The 17,098-nt window shown below is 46.3% G+C and overlaps 1 protein-coding gene across 1 annotated transcript in view; it reads left to right on the top strand.

Annotated features, from left to right (window-relative positions):
* IQCK (IQ motif containing K) overlaps positions 1 to 17,098 on the top strand; it is a gene marked incomplete at both ends in the record, with an annotated part of 92,096 nt that overhangs the window by 5,254 nt on the left and 69,744 nt on the right. The window contains 3 exons of the mRNA XM_084249372.1: positions 776 to 840; positions 3,001 to 3,133; positions 4,273 to 4,370. Of these exons, the coding sequence (XP_084105498.1) occupies positions 776 to 840; positions 3,001 to 3,133; positions 4,273 to 4,370 (296 nt within the window). The remainder of the gene's footprint in view (positions 1 to 775; positions 841 to 3,000; positions 3,134 to 4,272; positions 4,371 to 17,098) is intronic.

The raw sequence follows: 17,098 nt of genomic DNA, 5'->3' as shown, positions 1-17,098 counted from the left end.
CTTATTCTTAAAACCCTACACCACACCTGTTGACTCAAGATTTCTGGGTTTGATCCAAGCCATGGGTATTTTCAGGAAGCTCCCTAGTGATTCTATTGTGCAGCCATGATAGGGAACTACTGGCGAGTACAGCGGGACTTCTTCAACTTCACCGTGTGCCAAAGTCACCTGGGATCTCATTAAAACGCAGATTCAGATTCCATCGGTCTGGCGTGGAGATGTTGCATGTCTAACTTCCCAGGATGCTGAGGCTGCTGGTTTGCTGGCCGTACCTTGAGTAGTGAGGGCTTATGGGATTGCTTTTCCAGATGTGTGCCTCCAATCTGGGAGAGTTACCTTCAGACCCACCCCTGCATCTGCAAGGGACGGCTCCTTCCCTTTGTCGCTTCCATCATGCTCTTGTCTTCCTTTGCAGCCTTGTCCTCCCTGGACCTATTGATGCCTTCCCTTAGCCACCCTCTCCATTCTCTCCCTCCTCCTAGTTCCTGTAGTTATCATTAATTTGGTGGCAGTATCTAAAGTTGTACCCTCTTGGGAAAAGAGTCTCAAACTCTTTCAGAAAGCCTTAACTTGTTGATGCAAGAGAATAGTCCTCTTAGCTATTTTATATAGGGCGGATCACATTAATTATTAAGCTGTAATGGCCTGCTGTTTTGCATTTCTGTAAACCTCCAACCAAAATAAAATTTAAGAATGTTTTACTCAGAGGAAAGGAAATGCACATCACAAACTGCAAGGGAGTGTGGAATTGAGAATTTTTCCTCCTTGCCTTTAGAATTTGAAGCTGAGCTGCCTCCCTTTCCAGAGGGATATAATGTCAAACAGGAAGCTGTGATCACTGTGAGTACCACCCAGGGCTCCCCAACCTCCAATGATGGGCTCTCAAATGAGAACAGCACTGATGGCTAGAGGGTGTCAGATGTGTCATGAGTTAGGGAAGTGGGAAGTGGGTGGTCACTGGAGCTAGAACCAGAATAGTGACAAATCCTCGTTCTGCTGCAAACAGTGTGGCTTACAAGGTATCACGCAGTCTCTCTGAGGCTCAATTTGTGCATCTGTTAAAGGAAACAGAAAATCCATGACTATGAAACAAAGCCTCTGAGGGGCTCAGGTGAGATCCTGGATGAAGAAGGTTCTACACAGTGAAGTTAGTGCCATGTCTGTGAGGGACAGGTGCACAAGGGCAGGTCTCTACATGCCAGCAGCCACTGATGGAATTTTTGTTTCATAGAACTTCCTGGGTCTATGATTGTTCCTTTTTCATTGCATTCAGGAGACAGGGCCAAGGACAGGGCAGCCAGGAAGGGAGGTCCTCAGGAGGTATACCTTGTGTGAGGAGAGGTACCATGTTAAGGTACAACTTAACAATGGGCAGAGTGGCCAGGTGAAGGCACGTGGACTTGGAGAGACAAAGGTGAGCTTGCTTTGCAGTTTTGAGCTTGCACCAGAGACTTGGAAAGAGACATGGAGAGTAGAGACATGTAGAGATATTCGAAAGACGTGGGTGAGAGAGAGGAGGGAGGCTGCCGGTGGTGGCCATTATCTTGATTGTACTTTGATTTTGCTCCTTTTGTCCCAGACTTGCCTGGCACCTTTCACCCTTTTCCTGTGGTTCCCCACCAGAAGATGGCTTAGACTTATAGCAGGCTTTTAGGCTTTAGTGGCCCTACTTTGGGCCAACCCTGTTTGGGCATTTACCCATGAGGGGATGAGTAATTTGGGGTGTTTCATTTGGAAATGTCATTTCTTCTCTATACACATTAATGTTATTGGGTGGTTAGAAAAGTCATGATGCATTTTTTCTATGTTTTCAAAGAAGAATATATGTCATGATTTTTCCAACAACCCAATATTAAGGTCCTTCACACTAAGAGTGTCTTTTGTTTTAGTGTACATGAATAGCCAAACCCCTTCAAAGCATGGAAGTTTGGGGGCCCCAGGGCTCCCCGTGGTTGTGTGCTAACACTTGGAATGAAAGAAGAAAATAATAGAGTTTAAAATAAACCAAAAAAAAAAGTAAAATAAACAAGGCTGAGAGATGAAGACACTTGAGTAGAGTCATAGGGATGGGACCAAAACTGACCATTTTAAACTTGTAGTGCATTTAACCACCTGCCACTGTTGGAGATCTTTGTGTCTCAGAACTTTTTGGGTCCGTGATTGTTCCTTTTTCACTGCATCGAGTCCTTGCTTTATGCATGCAATGCTTTCTTAGATTTCTCTGAGGATACTAATTACAGTTGCCTTCCCTGAATTACTGTGTTTCAATAAGTGTCTGTTTTCTGTCGGTAGATCATGATCATTCTCTTTTATGCTGTTTTTTTCAATCTGTGTAGAGATCTTTGTTTATTCAAATTTTAAAATGGATGCCTGAGTGGATTTTTCTACATAGCCAGTATGGTTTTCTTCTACTGTTGTACCGTTGGTTTGTTTTCTGGATGGGTCTCTTCTATGAATAGAAACACTGACCTGGAGCTCTTGGACCAATTGTCCACTGAAGACTTTTCTTCAGGGTAAGTAGGCAAGGAACCTGTAACTAAATAGTGAGTTGTTTTTCCATTTGGTCACCAGCCTGGCACCCTGAGTGGTTCTACTACTTCCAAGGCTGTTTTTTTGATTTGATTACAGAAGAGTGTTTGGGAAGGAGGAGGGGAATCTGGGTGTAAAATGCTGGTGTGAACATATCCTCTGGGGGCAGTTCTTCCCATGGACTCTGGACTGCCATTTCCTCTTCTCTGTTGTCTGACCACAGACTTTATCCCAGTTTCTTTGGAAAATGTTTGGAAATCTCTCAACCACGGTGGTCCTAGTCTTTTCTTGTTTGGGGTCTATTCCTTGATTGCCGTTGATAGGTGTCTCAGACACGAAGAAAGGCAAAGGTTTGTGCTCAGTGTGCTCCCCTTGAACCTGAAATATGATATCACATCTTATCCTTTTGTCCAGTGATTAAAGAAAATACAACTATCTAAACTCTATGTGTGAATTTTTCCTCCCCATCAGGTCTCGTCATTTGAGGACCTGGTTTTCCATGGCTTCAATGCAGAGCATCTTTATTCAGTGCCTCATCTGACCACAGACTCACATCTACCACCCTGTCCTTCAGTTAGTTCAGAAGAAATCCACCCAAAAACATGTAAGTAAGGGACAGTTCTTCTTTTATAGTTCGAGGCTTTATAACATTGCAAAACCATAGGGTAGGGATGAGAGGGACAGACAGACCTCAGGGAGGTCACACAAAAAAGAAAGAATGTGTTCCTGTTTTTAATCTTTATTTTAAAGAGAAGTAGCCTTTATTCTACTGATGGATCTTTTGAGATTGAAATGCACTGTGCAGATGATAGATAGCAAGAAACATGCTTTGATTGTGCTTTAAATGCAAAGGGGGAATGCATAAAGTAGAAGGAAATCTTGTGGCCCTGCTTTGTGTTTGGAAGCCCGAGCTGGAGGCTTCTTAATTCTTCCTCCCTGGCCAGAGTGCCTCCAGCCCTCCCTGATACCAATCCTCTCCTTCTGGTTTCTTCTGTTCTTTCTGCTAGCATCCCTGTGATTTGCCCTCAGCCTCTGCCACCGCCATGTCTGCGGCTGCAGGCTGCTCAACGCCTTGCACCCCACCCCACTCCTCTCTGCCTTCAGTTCCTACTGCTCCACCCTTGCTCATATCCTTCCAGCCTGTGGCCTGGCCCTGGTCCTGGGTAGCACGTGCCCTGCATCCTCACCTGGCTGCAGGGGCTCAGAGGCAAAGAGAGATTGGAAGTTTCTTCGGTGATACAGCCCAGCTCAGCAGTGGGGGAGAGGGGACCATTCCTTTTCTTTCTCTTGGTTCTGCTAGGCTGGCAAATAGTCAAATGAACATATTGACAAGAAAAGAAAAACCAAGGAGGTTAATAATAATACCTATATCTCCTGCATGCATGGCTGAGACCCACTAAAAACTGAGTGACTAGCTGTAATGGCTGATGTAATTGCAGCTAATGACACAAGATGGAGGAAGCTCAGGGCTAGGTCACCAGGAAAGGCAGAGAGAGCAAACAGGCCTGGTAGGCAGACTCGCGCGTCTGCTTTCCATGGATAGGAGTTGGAGATTTCAGTACAAAGAGTGTCCTCTACCTGCCTCTCGTGTGAAATAGTCCTGATGCCAAAAAGAAATACTTAGGGGTGGCAAACTTTGCTCCTCCAGATAAGATTTAAGGTCATGCCATTTCATTAACAATATCTTTTTTGGTTTTTCCCAGATTAATTTGGGCCATTTGAGTGGGAATTTGTTTATTTTAGGTTCCCCCAAAGATTATTTGGAGACATTCATCTTTCCAGTTCTGCTTCCCGGAATGGCAAATCTGCTTCACCAAGCAAAGAAAGAAAAATGTTTTGAGGTCAGTGGCTTTGTGAAGTTTCTTTATTTCTAGATTTATTTTATTTCTAAATGATCGATAATTTGTTTTTCTCAGTCAGTAGTTCCTTATCGCAGTACCATCAAGTTACTATTCTCAAAATGATCCCTTTGGGAGGGAAGACTGAGTTTTGGTCACTTGCCAGACTCACATCTAGTTCTGCACACACAGGCCTGATTGTCTGTCTGTCTGACGGTTAGGAGTTGTCCGGCTTCTGCCTTGCTTGGCCTCCCTGCCTGCCCTTTTCCTGGGCATTTGGCATTGACCAGTGTCTTGGGTCTTCTCCTCCTGATTGTTGCATGCGTGTGCAGGGGTGGAGAGGAAATGTCCCCAACTAATCTGGATTTTTTTTTTAAAGATTTATTTATTTATTTATTTATTTATTTATTTATTTATTTATTTATTTATTTATACATGCACTGGGTACAGTCAGAAGCGCGGGAGGGTGAGAGAATTCACCAGAGACAGAGCGGAGAGCAGAACAGGCAGAGTGACGAAGTACACTGCTGAGGGGAGCAGCGGGCAGCAGGAGAGGTCTGCGCGCCATGTGGGATCCTCGCCCCGTGGCCGGGGATCGAACTGGCGCAGCAGAGGCTGCGGGCAGCTTCGCAACCCAGTGCTCAACCGCTGCGCCACCAGGGAGGCCCAAATCTGGATTCTTTTCGGGCTGGCCAACCAATCAAATTTACATTGGTTGGGATTGGGAGGAGAAAAGATTGGGAGGAGAAAAGAACCCGTTTGCTCTCATGCATATGGAGAGTAGACACGAATGTAAGTTCTGAAGTCAGTGGGGCAAAATGAGGGTATTTATACCCTGAGCAAAGGAATAGGGACTGGGCATCAAGGACAGAAGATGGGGCTCACATGGGGGAGAAGGGGGGCTCATATGCCTGAGACCAGATATTCTGTAATTACATGTTTTCCTTGCCATGTAGATGGGTTTTCCTATCAGAAGGTTATTTCTGGTAAAGAAAAAAAAAACCCTACTTCTGGGCAATACCCCCAGTTTTCATTCTTTTAGGTAGTTAAGGGAAGGGTTCAGATTTCTCCTCCACTTGCAGGGCCTCAACTGCAGCTCCCCTGGCTTAATCCACGTGCCAAAGTGCTCAGGAAGTCTGTTCCAAACGTCTTGGGGAAGCCCTTCCTACACGTGCATTCAAGCTGTTCTCACCTCTTCTCTGGCTCTGGATTCATCACCCCCTTCCCCCTGTTGGCGGTTTCCTTCTCTACTTTGTGCTAGATGCCCTGCCGTAAACAGCTTTGCCAGGGAAGCCTGGCACCCGAGTGTTCAGTCAGCACCAGTTCTTGTCCTGGAGCCCCCCCCATACAAATAGCCTCAGGGACGCCCTCCTCTTTACACTTGAGGGGATACTTTGGGTGTTTGTGTTCCCTCAGAGATGTGAATGCTAGGGTTCTGGATGCTCCACACGAAGAGCGAAAAAGAGCAGTAACACTTGACAGAGACCAAGTACTTGCTTGGAGCCAGGAGCTTTGCTAAGAGCTTATCATAAATCCGTTATTTCACTTATGCCTCAAAACAGCCCTGTGTGGTCCCTTCTGTTATCTGCATTTTGCAAAGGAGAAAACCAGGGAACAGAGAGGTTCAGAAAGGTGACGAAGAAAAAGCTTTGTTGACAAAGCTAGTGTTCAAACCCGGATTAAATGATTCAAAATGACACTGAAGAAGCTGCAGGAACTAAAATGCACGCCTCCTAAGTCTGGCACCTGCAGGGTCTTTAGGGCATTCACTGATCCTGGCATCGCCTGCCTGGGCCCCTGTCTGAGAGAAACTGGATAATCCCAGCTGGTACTCTTATGTCGTGAGGAGGCCAGGTTTCCTGTGTTCTAGCACCTACTACTGGGTTTTCTTTAGCAGTGACTTGCTGTTATACTGCCCCCCGCTGTGCATTGCCCTTCTTTCCAGCACCCCCCCCCCCCCCCGCCCCGACTGACACTCCCTTCTCCCTTCACTTGGCATAACATCCCTTCTAACAGGCCTCACGGCACAGTGCGTCTTTAGTTGAGGTGGAAATGAACTGAGACTGTGATCAGAATTTGGGCAGCACACCTGAGAAGACAGAATTTGGGGTACACTGCTAGGTCATGGATTTGAGAACTGGAACTGCAAAAGGAAACTAGACCCCCCTCAGCCTGGCATTCAAGTCATTTCCTTCCTTCCTTTGGGTCTCGTCACCCTGTACCCTCTGTCCTGGGTGGTGCCCTCCAGCCAAGCAGAACCACTTGGAGTTCCCTGTGCCAGTCCCGTGCCTGTGCATATGTTCTTTCTTTAAAAAAAAAAAAAAAAAAATCCTTGAGTTCCTCTTCTCTCCTACTTAAGTTCTGCTTGCTTTTCTAAACTCAGCTAAATGGCTTTTCTTCCAGGCCTCTTATGCCCCTGCTGGACCCAAACTGGAAGTAATTGAGCCCATCTGTCAGATTTCAGGGTATTTCATCTGTTCCTCATCTTATGGAAAGTTAAGACATTCTCAAATAAGACTTTCTGGTCCAACAGATATTTTTCATTTTATACATATTTGTCTCCCCGAGTCTTTTAAGTTCCTTGAGGTCAGAGCCTCTGATTTCTTTTTGTGTGTTTCTCGGTGCCTCGTATCCTCCACTCAGTGCCTGGCCTGTGTGAACACCTTGTCGGCCCTCAGTGTATGTTGATAAGTGAACTCATGGGGGCCTCCCTGGTAGTGCAAGGGGTTAAGCACCGCACTATGAAGCAATCCACAGCCTCTGCAGCACGAGTTTGATCCCCTGCCAGCCAGGGAGCAACCCACATGGTGCAGCAGACCTCTCCTGCCTCCCCTGCTGCTCCCCTTAGCAGTGTATTTCAGTCAGTCTTCCTGTTCTGCTCCCCACTCTGTCTCTGGTAAATCCTCTCACCCCCCCCCCCCACATCTCTGACCTGTAACCCAGCTCTTGTATGCATAAATAAATAAATCTTAAAAAAAAAAATAAGTGAACTCATGGGTGGATGTCAGGCTTACCGACACCTGGCTCTCGCCTGTCTTGGAAGACTGTTGTCTCAGAACCATCCTGGACACCTGGGTGGGAGGGATGGAGACACCCATCCCTCCTTGAGTTTAGTCAATTCGATTGAGCAGTGGGATAGCAAAAGCACTGCCTGACCCCCCCTCATATAGTAATTTTGCGGTTAATTAAATTGGGCTTCAGTTTTTAGCACAGTAGTTGAGAATAAGTCTCTGGAGTCAAAGTTACCTGGTTTTGAAGTTGTCAACCTAAAAACTAACAAGGCAATTAAAAAGGCAAAGCACATTTATTTGAGATCAAAGAATGGCAATTTGGGGTACACTGATTCAAGTAGGAATCTTGGAATGTGCCCCAACGGGAAATAAAGTCCGGAGGTTTTGTGGGAGGGGAAAAAAGGAAGAGTAGGAGGTAACAGGTTAAAGAAAAGAGTTGATTCTATACAGAGACAAACTCTTCTTGGCTGCAGAATCTGGAGATGGAGTCTCCTTTGTGTAAACTGAAGGTGTTTAGAGACCTACTTGGGGGGTCTGGGTCTGGCGCATGCACAGAACTGTCATTGCCCATTGTGTCCCTCAGCTATGCGTGCTCAGTAGGGTGGGTGATACCCATGACCCCAGTGGCCTTGCCTCCGTATTCTCTGGCCACCCCAGGCTGATTCAGCACTTGACTCCAGCGCCCTCCCCCACCCCAAAGCCAACTACACAGTGATTTCATGAGGAGGGTTTGCTTTGTTGATAGTTCCACAGAGTGGTGGGGAAGAGGGCTTTGTTTGCACCTATCAAGCAATACATTGTGAATCCTCTCTAGAAACATCACTGGCCTCTCCGGACCCTTTTGTCCTGAACAGTTCAGCTCTGGTGCTCAGCTTGCATGACCCACTCAGTAAAGAAGAGCCATCCTGTAGCCTTTAGGGGTGTTGGGTGCTGGGACTTCACATCTTTCCCCTAACAAAGACGGGGTTCAAAAATTGTCTTCAGATTGCTCCGGTGGAAATGCTCATGAGCCACAGCCTGCTGTGTTATCTTGGGACCCTCAATCCTGCCTTGTTCTGGTCAGCCCAGGAAAGCCCACCCTGATCAGATCCCACAGTGATGGACCCCACAGGGGTGGTCACACCCTACAGTGATCAGACCCCACGATGATCACTCCCCACAATGCCCACATCCTGCAATGATCGGACCCTACAGTAGTTGGATCCCACAGTGATCAGACCCCCTAATGATCAGATCCCATAATGATCGGACCCCACAACAATCAGACCCTGTGGGGATCACCTTCACTAACCACCTTCACCACCACCTTCACTAACACAAGAGGGCGCTGCGCTAAGGGGACTGTGAACAAAAAAATTTAGCAGGTGTCAGCCATTCAGGTACTAACTCCACGTCGTGCTTTCCCTACACTGTGCTATGGCCACTGCTGTGCTAATGGTATGAATGGTCAGCGAGGTAACTAGCTCACTGATTAGCTTATTAGCACTGGTCCGATTGCTCTACATGTGTCGGGGAGCAAAATCTGCCACCCCCAAAATATGTCTCTTTGGCATAAGGATTATTTCACAGAGGAGGCTCTGAAAGCTGGGTGGACTTTGCCCCTTTGTAAGAGAGTAAGACAAAGTCTAAAGGAAACTCCCTGAGGGTCCCCCTTGCTGTCTCTGGAGACCTGATCTTTTTCACTCCTCCTGGGAAGCCAGGTCTCCCTACCTCTTATCAGTGGAGAGGTGGCAACTTCTACTTTCTTTTTCTTTAACTGAAGTTATTTAAGATGACTGAAGCCATTTTGTTGAGTTGCTTTTACAGGGTTTCTCCCGTGTATACAGGAAATATACATGCAATTATTAAACTTTTACTTTTGTATTGTTTTCTCTTGTCAACATGTCTGATATTAATTGATAATTTGCCAGTTTATTTTATTTTTTAAAAAGATTTATTTTTGCACATAAGAGCTGGGGTACAGGCCAGAGATGCGGGGGGTGAGAGGATTCACCAGAGACAGAGTGGGGAACAGAACAGGCAGACTGACGAAATACACTGCTGAGGGGAGCAGCGGGTGAGACAGGAGAGGGCTGCTTGCAATGTGGGTAGCTCCCAGACCAGGGATCGAACTCGTGCTGCATAGGCTATGGATTGCTTCATAGTGCGGTGCTTAACTCCTTGCACCACCAGGGAGGCTCAATAATTTGCCAGTTTAGAAGAATCGAGAGGGGAAGAGAAAGTTGTCCCCTCCCTCACATACACATCCACCCTTCTAATAACCTTGTAAGCTCCTGTTCCATCAATCCCCTTTTACAGAGAATGCCCCTGGAAATCAGAGAAGTTGATTGTTACCTGAGATCAGCCAGCTCTAGAACAGTGAAGCACATCTCAGCTGGCTCAGGTGATCCTAGAACCCCCTCAGCATGGGAGCAGAGCTGTCTGCTATCGCTAGGCAATACTGATTTTTCCCTTGAGTGCTACTTTCTGGAAAGACAATTGCTACTTCTCTTTGATTATAAAACCGAAGTCGCTTTTAATTTTAATGTACTTTTAATTTGTTCATTGGCCAAATGATGACTTAATTCTTGTCTGCTGTTCATTCACTGTCCCCTCCTCTTGTGTGGTGTTGAGCAGGCACAGGTGTGGCCCAGTGGAATGGTGGTGAGGCTGAGGGGCCAGAGAGAACCCCCAGTACCCCTACCATTGTTAGGTGGCCATTGTCTGCTGCTAAATGAGGGAGACCAGACTGTCACATTTCAGGGACCTTTCTTTTTCAGTTTTGCTGTTGGCCAGTCTGTTCTGTGTGCTGTGCCTCTTTTCAGATTGAACAAAGGATGGAATACAGTGATTAGCCATGAGTAAGCACAATGGGATAACCTTTGTTTGAATTTATGGCAAGAATATCTACAGTCAGATGAGGTCACCTGAGTTCAGTTTAGTTCAGCAGGAATTTATTAAACCCTACTATGTGCTGAACACAGGGCTGGGCCCTGGGAACACACAGGGGGGCGCGATATGGCCCTGTCCTCAAGAAAGCCACAGATGGGTAGTAAAGCCTTCAGGAAGTGGAGGATGATGGTGAACTAAGGTAGGTTTAACTTTTCTTTCCTTTACGTCCATTCTTTTTTGCTGCTCAGTAATAAGAATAGGTTTGGAGAAGCTGCAAAAGTGGATCTAGTGCTGGGAGTTCACTTCTAGAACTGGGGGCAGCTATATTCAATTGTAGCCTTCAGTCTAACTTATTTGGCTGTTATTCTTCTAGTTCATACCCCTGCAGAAGCCTCGAAAGTCAGCTCAAAGGGCAACAACTAAGATTTTACACTGAGGGCCGCATAGCTAATGTTTGCCCATAAATAATGTCGTAAGGAGGGGGCTTGAAACAGTTTCTAGCCTCCAGGCAATGATAAAATGCTTTGCAAGAATCAGAGAAATTTCTCTTTGTATTGGCGATTAATGAGGCATCTTTGTGCCAACTCATATTTCATCTCTGACATCCCGTGGATGAGTGGTTGCTGGGACTAAATGAATCCAGTCTGAACATCAAATGCTGCAGGGTGCTTGAGTGGAGCATTAAAGTTTAAATGTTATAATGAATGATCCAGGAGTGCAGAGAATGGGAGTTCTCAAAACTCTTCACTTGGCAAGAACTCATCCACTTTAAAGGCAGCAGGTGGGCATGGCTGTGTCCCACATTCTTCCCTGCCACTTCCCTGCAGCTTGACCCTGAGAATCTGTGAGCCTCAGTTTCCTCACTTGGGATCACAGAGGTGCTCCTACTCCTGGGAGGAGGGGGGAAGTAAGTTGAACCTTGATAAATGCAGGGTTTGCGGCACAACCTCTGCATAGTAGAAAAGGTTGAATCCAGTGGTTGAATCTGTGACTGTGCAACCCGCAGATTAAAAACAAATCTACATCTAAGAGCAGCTGAAACCTGCACTGTTGAAGAACCAACCCCATTTAATGGCACTCACAGCCACCACGAACACTCCTGTCTTCCCTTCAGGCTTTGCCAGGAAGCTCAGGGTTTTGATGCTGCAAATAAGCAAGGTCAGTTCATTGCTGTTACCTTCTTTTGTCTCCTGATCTAAGATTTCTTCATTAATTCTGATTCCCTCCATTTTCCTTTCTGACCACCCAGGCTTTTGTGGGTTATTTTCGAAGGTTTAAAAATAACATTCTTGCTATCTCAACATTTGTCAGACCCAACTGGGGCTCCTCTTATCCAGATCTGTACAACAGATTCATGTTTTCTCAATTCAGCTGTTCCTTACTTCCTGTCATTGGAAATAGATGCTTAAACTAAATGATAACCGGCCTCCAGCCAAAATTACATAACCAGAGCATTCTTATCTGTCACCAACTACTGTGCTTGCATCCAAATGGCTCTTAAACAGCAGCATAATTCACTGTTTATTAGGGCCATTCAAATTAAACTTGAAACAGCATTTATAGTAACCCGCTCCAGAATTGCTAATTTGCATTTTGCCCTTCAAATGCTGACATCTACCTACTTTCCCTGTTTCACTATATGATGTAGCCCCACCAGTGCCTATAACAAATATGTGTTGGAGGAATGAATGAATGAATGAATGAATGAACGGATATTGAAAGCCAGGGCCTACATTCAAGAGAGCAGTTAACAAGCGTTTTGTCAGTTTGCTGTCACTATTACATACACACAGTCATTTTTTTACTAACTATACCTGCAGGGCCTGGATTTCCTCCCTCTAGAGGGAGGCAAACCATGGGGAGGCTGCCCAGGTCCATTGGGTCTCCTGGAGTTAGAGCTGAGTATGGAGCAAACCTCTAAAACAGAAGCCTCCAGCCAATGGAGAGCTGGGGAATGCGTTAGAGGCTGTAATACTAGAACAGTCATTTCTAACCCTGTTAAAGTCCCTAGTTTGTGCCAGATGTTGTTCTAATGGACCCAAAGCACTAATTTCTCCCTCCAGCAATCCTGTAATGTGGGTGCTGTCCTCATCTTCTTACAGCGCGGGGCTGGGCAGCACCTGGGTTAGCCGATAAGCTCACGCACACAACGGGTGAGTGCCCAGCACGGATTCAAACCAAGCAGTCTGGCTCCCCTGTATAGGACACGGACCCCTGGACCACGTGAGTGACTTCTGTGAATGATCTCAGCCTTAGAATTAGGTGATGATCCTGCACAGTTCATGTTGTGAGTTTAGCAAATGAAACAGACTTGTCTGCCCTTTCCCAGATGGCAGTTTGCAACTAGGTATAAAAAGGTCATTGAGAAGATTAAAGCAGCATCTGGTGGCATTAATGTGAGCATCTTACCAATAAGGTTAACAGGCCTTTTGGTTTTGCTGTGAAATTAGCTGGGTGCAAGCAGTGTTTTCTATTTTGTTAAACAAACATACTTTGGGAAAGATAAAGAGTAGAAAATGATTACCTCGCAGCAGCCTCTGGTGGAATCCATTTGTGGCACAGTGGGGTCCTGCCAACCTTCCCTGTGGGCACCGACTTCTGCAGCACACACAGGCCCAACCAAAGAGCCCGAGTGTCGTTCACAGTATCTAAAAATCAATGGTAGTTGAGGGAGAGATGAAAGTTTGGAGACTTTTGTTCTTCTGTATTATATTCCAATATTTGGGTAATGTTTGAACTCTTAAAAGTAAACATGGATTACTTTCAAAATCAGAGAAAATAGGTTATCAAGAGATAAGTTTCTAGCTCATAGCCTTGACCTGGCTGCTCCATCTAGAAAATTTTCTTTCTCTTTTTCATCTTCACTGACACACTGAGTAAAGCAGCCCACTGCCCTCTCTGGACCATTCGTCCTCTCTCTAACACGTGGTTTCCTGGCACTGAAACCCTCTGGTGCAACAGACCCAGTCCTGACAAATTCAGTGACCTTATCGAGGGGCGAGAAGGAAGCAGCCTGTGTGTGTGTGGTGGGAACCAATCGAGCCGATGAGAGGGTGGTGAGGTTGGGAAGGTGGCTCCGCAGTGGCCATGACGTGTCAGCCAGCAATGTGTGGGCTTTATTTTAAGAGCAGTGGGTGATCTGCGGAGCCGTGTTTACACTCTGAGGGCCCAGTGCCTCCTTGTCACATCTTACCATCGCCCTATTCTGTCGCCCTATTCTGAAATGAATTACACAGTAATATTGACTGTGTAGCAGTGCCTGTTGCTGTGTCATGGAATGTCTGAAAACTTTGAGACTTAAAACAATGATTTGCTATTTGTGTGGGGCTGCCTGGTAGTTCTGTGGGTCTCACCTTGGCTTTTTCATGTGGCTGTTTTCAGCTGGGGCTGGTCTAGAAGGTGCAAACTGGGCTTGCTCTCATGTCAAGGCCTTGGTGCTGGCTACTGGCAGGGAGACTTCAGTTCTTCTTCATGTGGCCTCTAGTCCTTTTCATGTCAGACTAGCTCCTTCAGAGCCCAGGGGCTTCCTGGCAGCTATCCCAGTGGGCAGAGGCAGAGGGAAAGGCCTGGGCTCTGGAGCTCCAGCAACCTTACTTCACTCCACTCCACTGGTCAAAGCAGCTCCCCACACAGCCAGCCACCCGCACAGCTCTATCCTGAAGAATAGCAAAGTCACATTGTGGACCCAGGAGGTGCGATTACTTAGTGGCTATTAGCTTGATGACCTCCCAAATCTATCCATACAGTCATTTCAAAATACTCAACTTCAAAAATGTCAAGTGCAGTGGTCATTTATAGTATAGTATAGTATAGTATACTACAATATATAGGAAAAGTAAAATAACATTTTACTTTTAAAATGTTTAAAATTTAACATTATAAATAAAGTGTATTTCCTTTACTTATATTGTTAAGGTAAAGAGGCCCAGAAGACACTATGAAGCTGTCAGGAGGTGACCCCTCCCCCCCATCAGTGCTGTTTAATGACACTAGTTTGTAGAGCACTTCCTGTGTGCCAGGAATTGTGGTCTCATTTAATCATCAGAGTCACCCTGTGAAGGTTTGATTATCCCCATTTCGTGGATGAGGAAACCGAGGCCTGAGAGGTAGCCCGGCTCATGTGGCTGCTAAGAGGAAGAGCCAGAGTAACCCCTGAGTGTGGTCTCAGAGCCCTACCCAGTCCTACTGTGTCCATAAGGCTGTTCGTGTTGAGAACACTTCCCTTTGAGACTCTTGGAATGTGTCCGATCCAGTCTAAACCAGGCAAGAAAGTCATAACTTTACAGTCACGCTTCTTTTCTTTTTTCTTCAAACAAAAGCAGCATTGATCACTTCATTCCCAAACTTGGCTCTGTCTTGCTTGTTTCTGAAAATCAGAGTCATCCTCAAGAGACAAGCCTTTACAAAGAAAGTCAGCAGGCTCTGACCTGAGGGTGACCCATGCTTCTCTTACAAAACAAAGGGCAGTGGCGCTGTGCCAGGCTTTTCCTTCTCTTGTCCTCTTGTTTTGGGGGCATGGCCTAGTGCCAGGTGGCTGTAGTGGCAGTCCTCACTGGCCACTAAACCAGGGGAACCTTCCCACTTGGCCACAATTAGCATTTCAGTTATTAAACACTGCAGCGCTTTACTTTTGCTACATAAGCCCCTCAAATGGTAGTGACTCAAGACGACAAGTTTTATTTATTTATTTGTTTATTAAAAAGATTTATTTATGTATTTATACAAGCACTGGGTACAGTCAGAAACATGGGCCGGTGAGAGAATTCACCAGAGCCAGAGCAGGGAACAGAATAGGCAGAGTGATGAAATACACTGCTGAGGACAGCAGCGGGTGCGGCAGGAGAGGTCTGTCCACCATGTGGGGCCCTCTCCGGCAGCTGGGGATCAAATCCGCGCTGCAGAGGCTGCAGGCAGCTTCGCAGCCCAGCACTCAACCACTGCGCCACCAGGGGAAGCCCAAGATGACAAGTTTTTTTAGCTCACTGTTCCATCAGTCCACAGTTTGGACAGGCTCAGCTGGGGGGTTCTTCTGGCCTCGTCTGGGTTTACTCCTGTCTGTGCTGGGTACTGGTCTGGAGTCACCTCGGCTGGCATGGACCACCTCTGTGCCACTTGGCCTCATCCTCCACCAGAAAGATTGGTGTCATTGATGATGCTTGAGGAGGTTGCTGCCTGCTTTGTAAATAAACTAATTTTCACACCCAGCCTTTACTATTATGGGGTGGGGGCACTTTGCATTATAATGACAAAGCAAAGAGTTGAGACACAAGCCTGAAATATTTACTATCTGGTCTTTTATGAAAAAGTTTGCCCACTCTGTTCTAAAGTCCTGGGAACTGTCCAGATTTTTATAATAGTGGTTAATGTTATGAGATGGGAGGAGACAGTCAAAGGGAAGCTTGATGATGAGGTCTGGAATTTGGAGCCACACATCCGTGAATTTAGGACCCAATGCTACCTGCTTCCAGATCTGTGACCTGGGGCCCTCCTAGCATTGAGACCTTGTAAATTTAATCAGATTCCTCCTCTGTGAAATGGGAACAATGACAATAATGGCTTCCTCTAAGGGGGTTTCTGAGAATTAGATGCTGTGTTTAAAGCATTTAGCTCAGTGATGGACATGGCTGTAGTGAAAAGCAGAACAACATTAAACTGGAAAAAATCCTTAGACTGGAAATGGAAATTGAAAACGAGGGTAATATGCAAGGAAGAAGTGGACTGGCTGGAGTGGGGTGGGATGGGGTAGGCAGGGTGGGGGTGGGTGGGTGGGGTGGTCCCTGAATGGTAGGAGATATGCCTCACTGCTGGGCTCAAATCCCTTTCCAACGTTTGCTTGCTCTGGGCCCCTGGGAAGATTCCTTAAGTACCGTGAGCCTCATGTTTCTTGTCAAATCGAGGGGTGCTGATCACAGTACCCTCCCTCTCAGGGCTGTTGGGAGGATTGAACATGTACAGCACTTAGAGTTGGGGGAGTGTGCAGTAAGGGATAGCCCTTGGATTTTGCTTGAAGGAGGGACTCACGAGGAGGGGTAAATGTCAGCAAGTGAAAAACCAGAGGAAGGAGAGGGGTGTCCAGGCTGACAGTGAGGGAAAGAACAAGTCCAGCCTCAGGCAGTTAAGTGTGAGATGGATCAGGACACATCAGCAGAGGCTCTGCCAGAAGCTTCCTTTAGTGAGGGCCCTTGCCACGCCGCCTTCATCCTCTCCAAGTGGAGGACAGGGATTGGAGGGGATGCTGCAGACCCCTGGGTCTCTTGGAGGAGGACTGTGAAGCCAGCTTTGCAAATAATTTTGCTACCAAGACAGGAGTTTTTATAGAAGTAGCCTGTTCCTTGTAGTCTTTATTGACCTTGACCTTCCTGATCTTCCATTTTTAGTTACAGCTGCCTTCCCTGGTGCCCCTGGGCTGGCCAGGGTCTGTGTGAGTTGGAAGGGGGAAAGAGTTTTAAGGCAGGAAATTGACTATGCCATTGTTTAGACCAACCTTTAGCCTTCTCCTTAGACTCAAGGCTGATTAAAAGGCCATGACACTGTTCTGTTCTATCGTGACCTGGGTTGTATTCCACTGGAGCAAATTAAGTTTGAGATATGTAAATATCATTATAAAGATTAAACAGTACAGTTGGGTTGATGTTCTTAAGTGATCCCCTGACATCCAGCCATGCCTTTGGATTAGCTTAATTGGAACATAAGAGACCAGAACTTAATTAGAACTTAATTGGACTGCTATATTAAATGGAGCTGGCTTAGTAGCTACATTATAAGCTTCGCTTGGAAATTCCTTCCAATGCATCACTGCATATATTTTGGGGCACTCAGGGTAAAGTCAATAATTTTTATTGTAGGCAA

This window comes from Talpa europaea, assembly GCF_964194135.1.
Source record: "Talpa europaea genome assembly, chromosome: 12".
Taxonomy (NCBI): Eukaryota; Metazoa; Chordata; class Mammalia; order Eulipotyphla; family Talpidae; genus Talpa; species Talpa europaea.
This window is presented reverse-complemented; position numbering and strand designations above follow the sequence as displayed.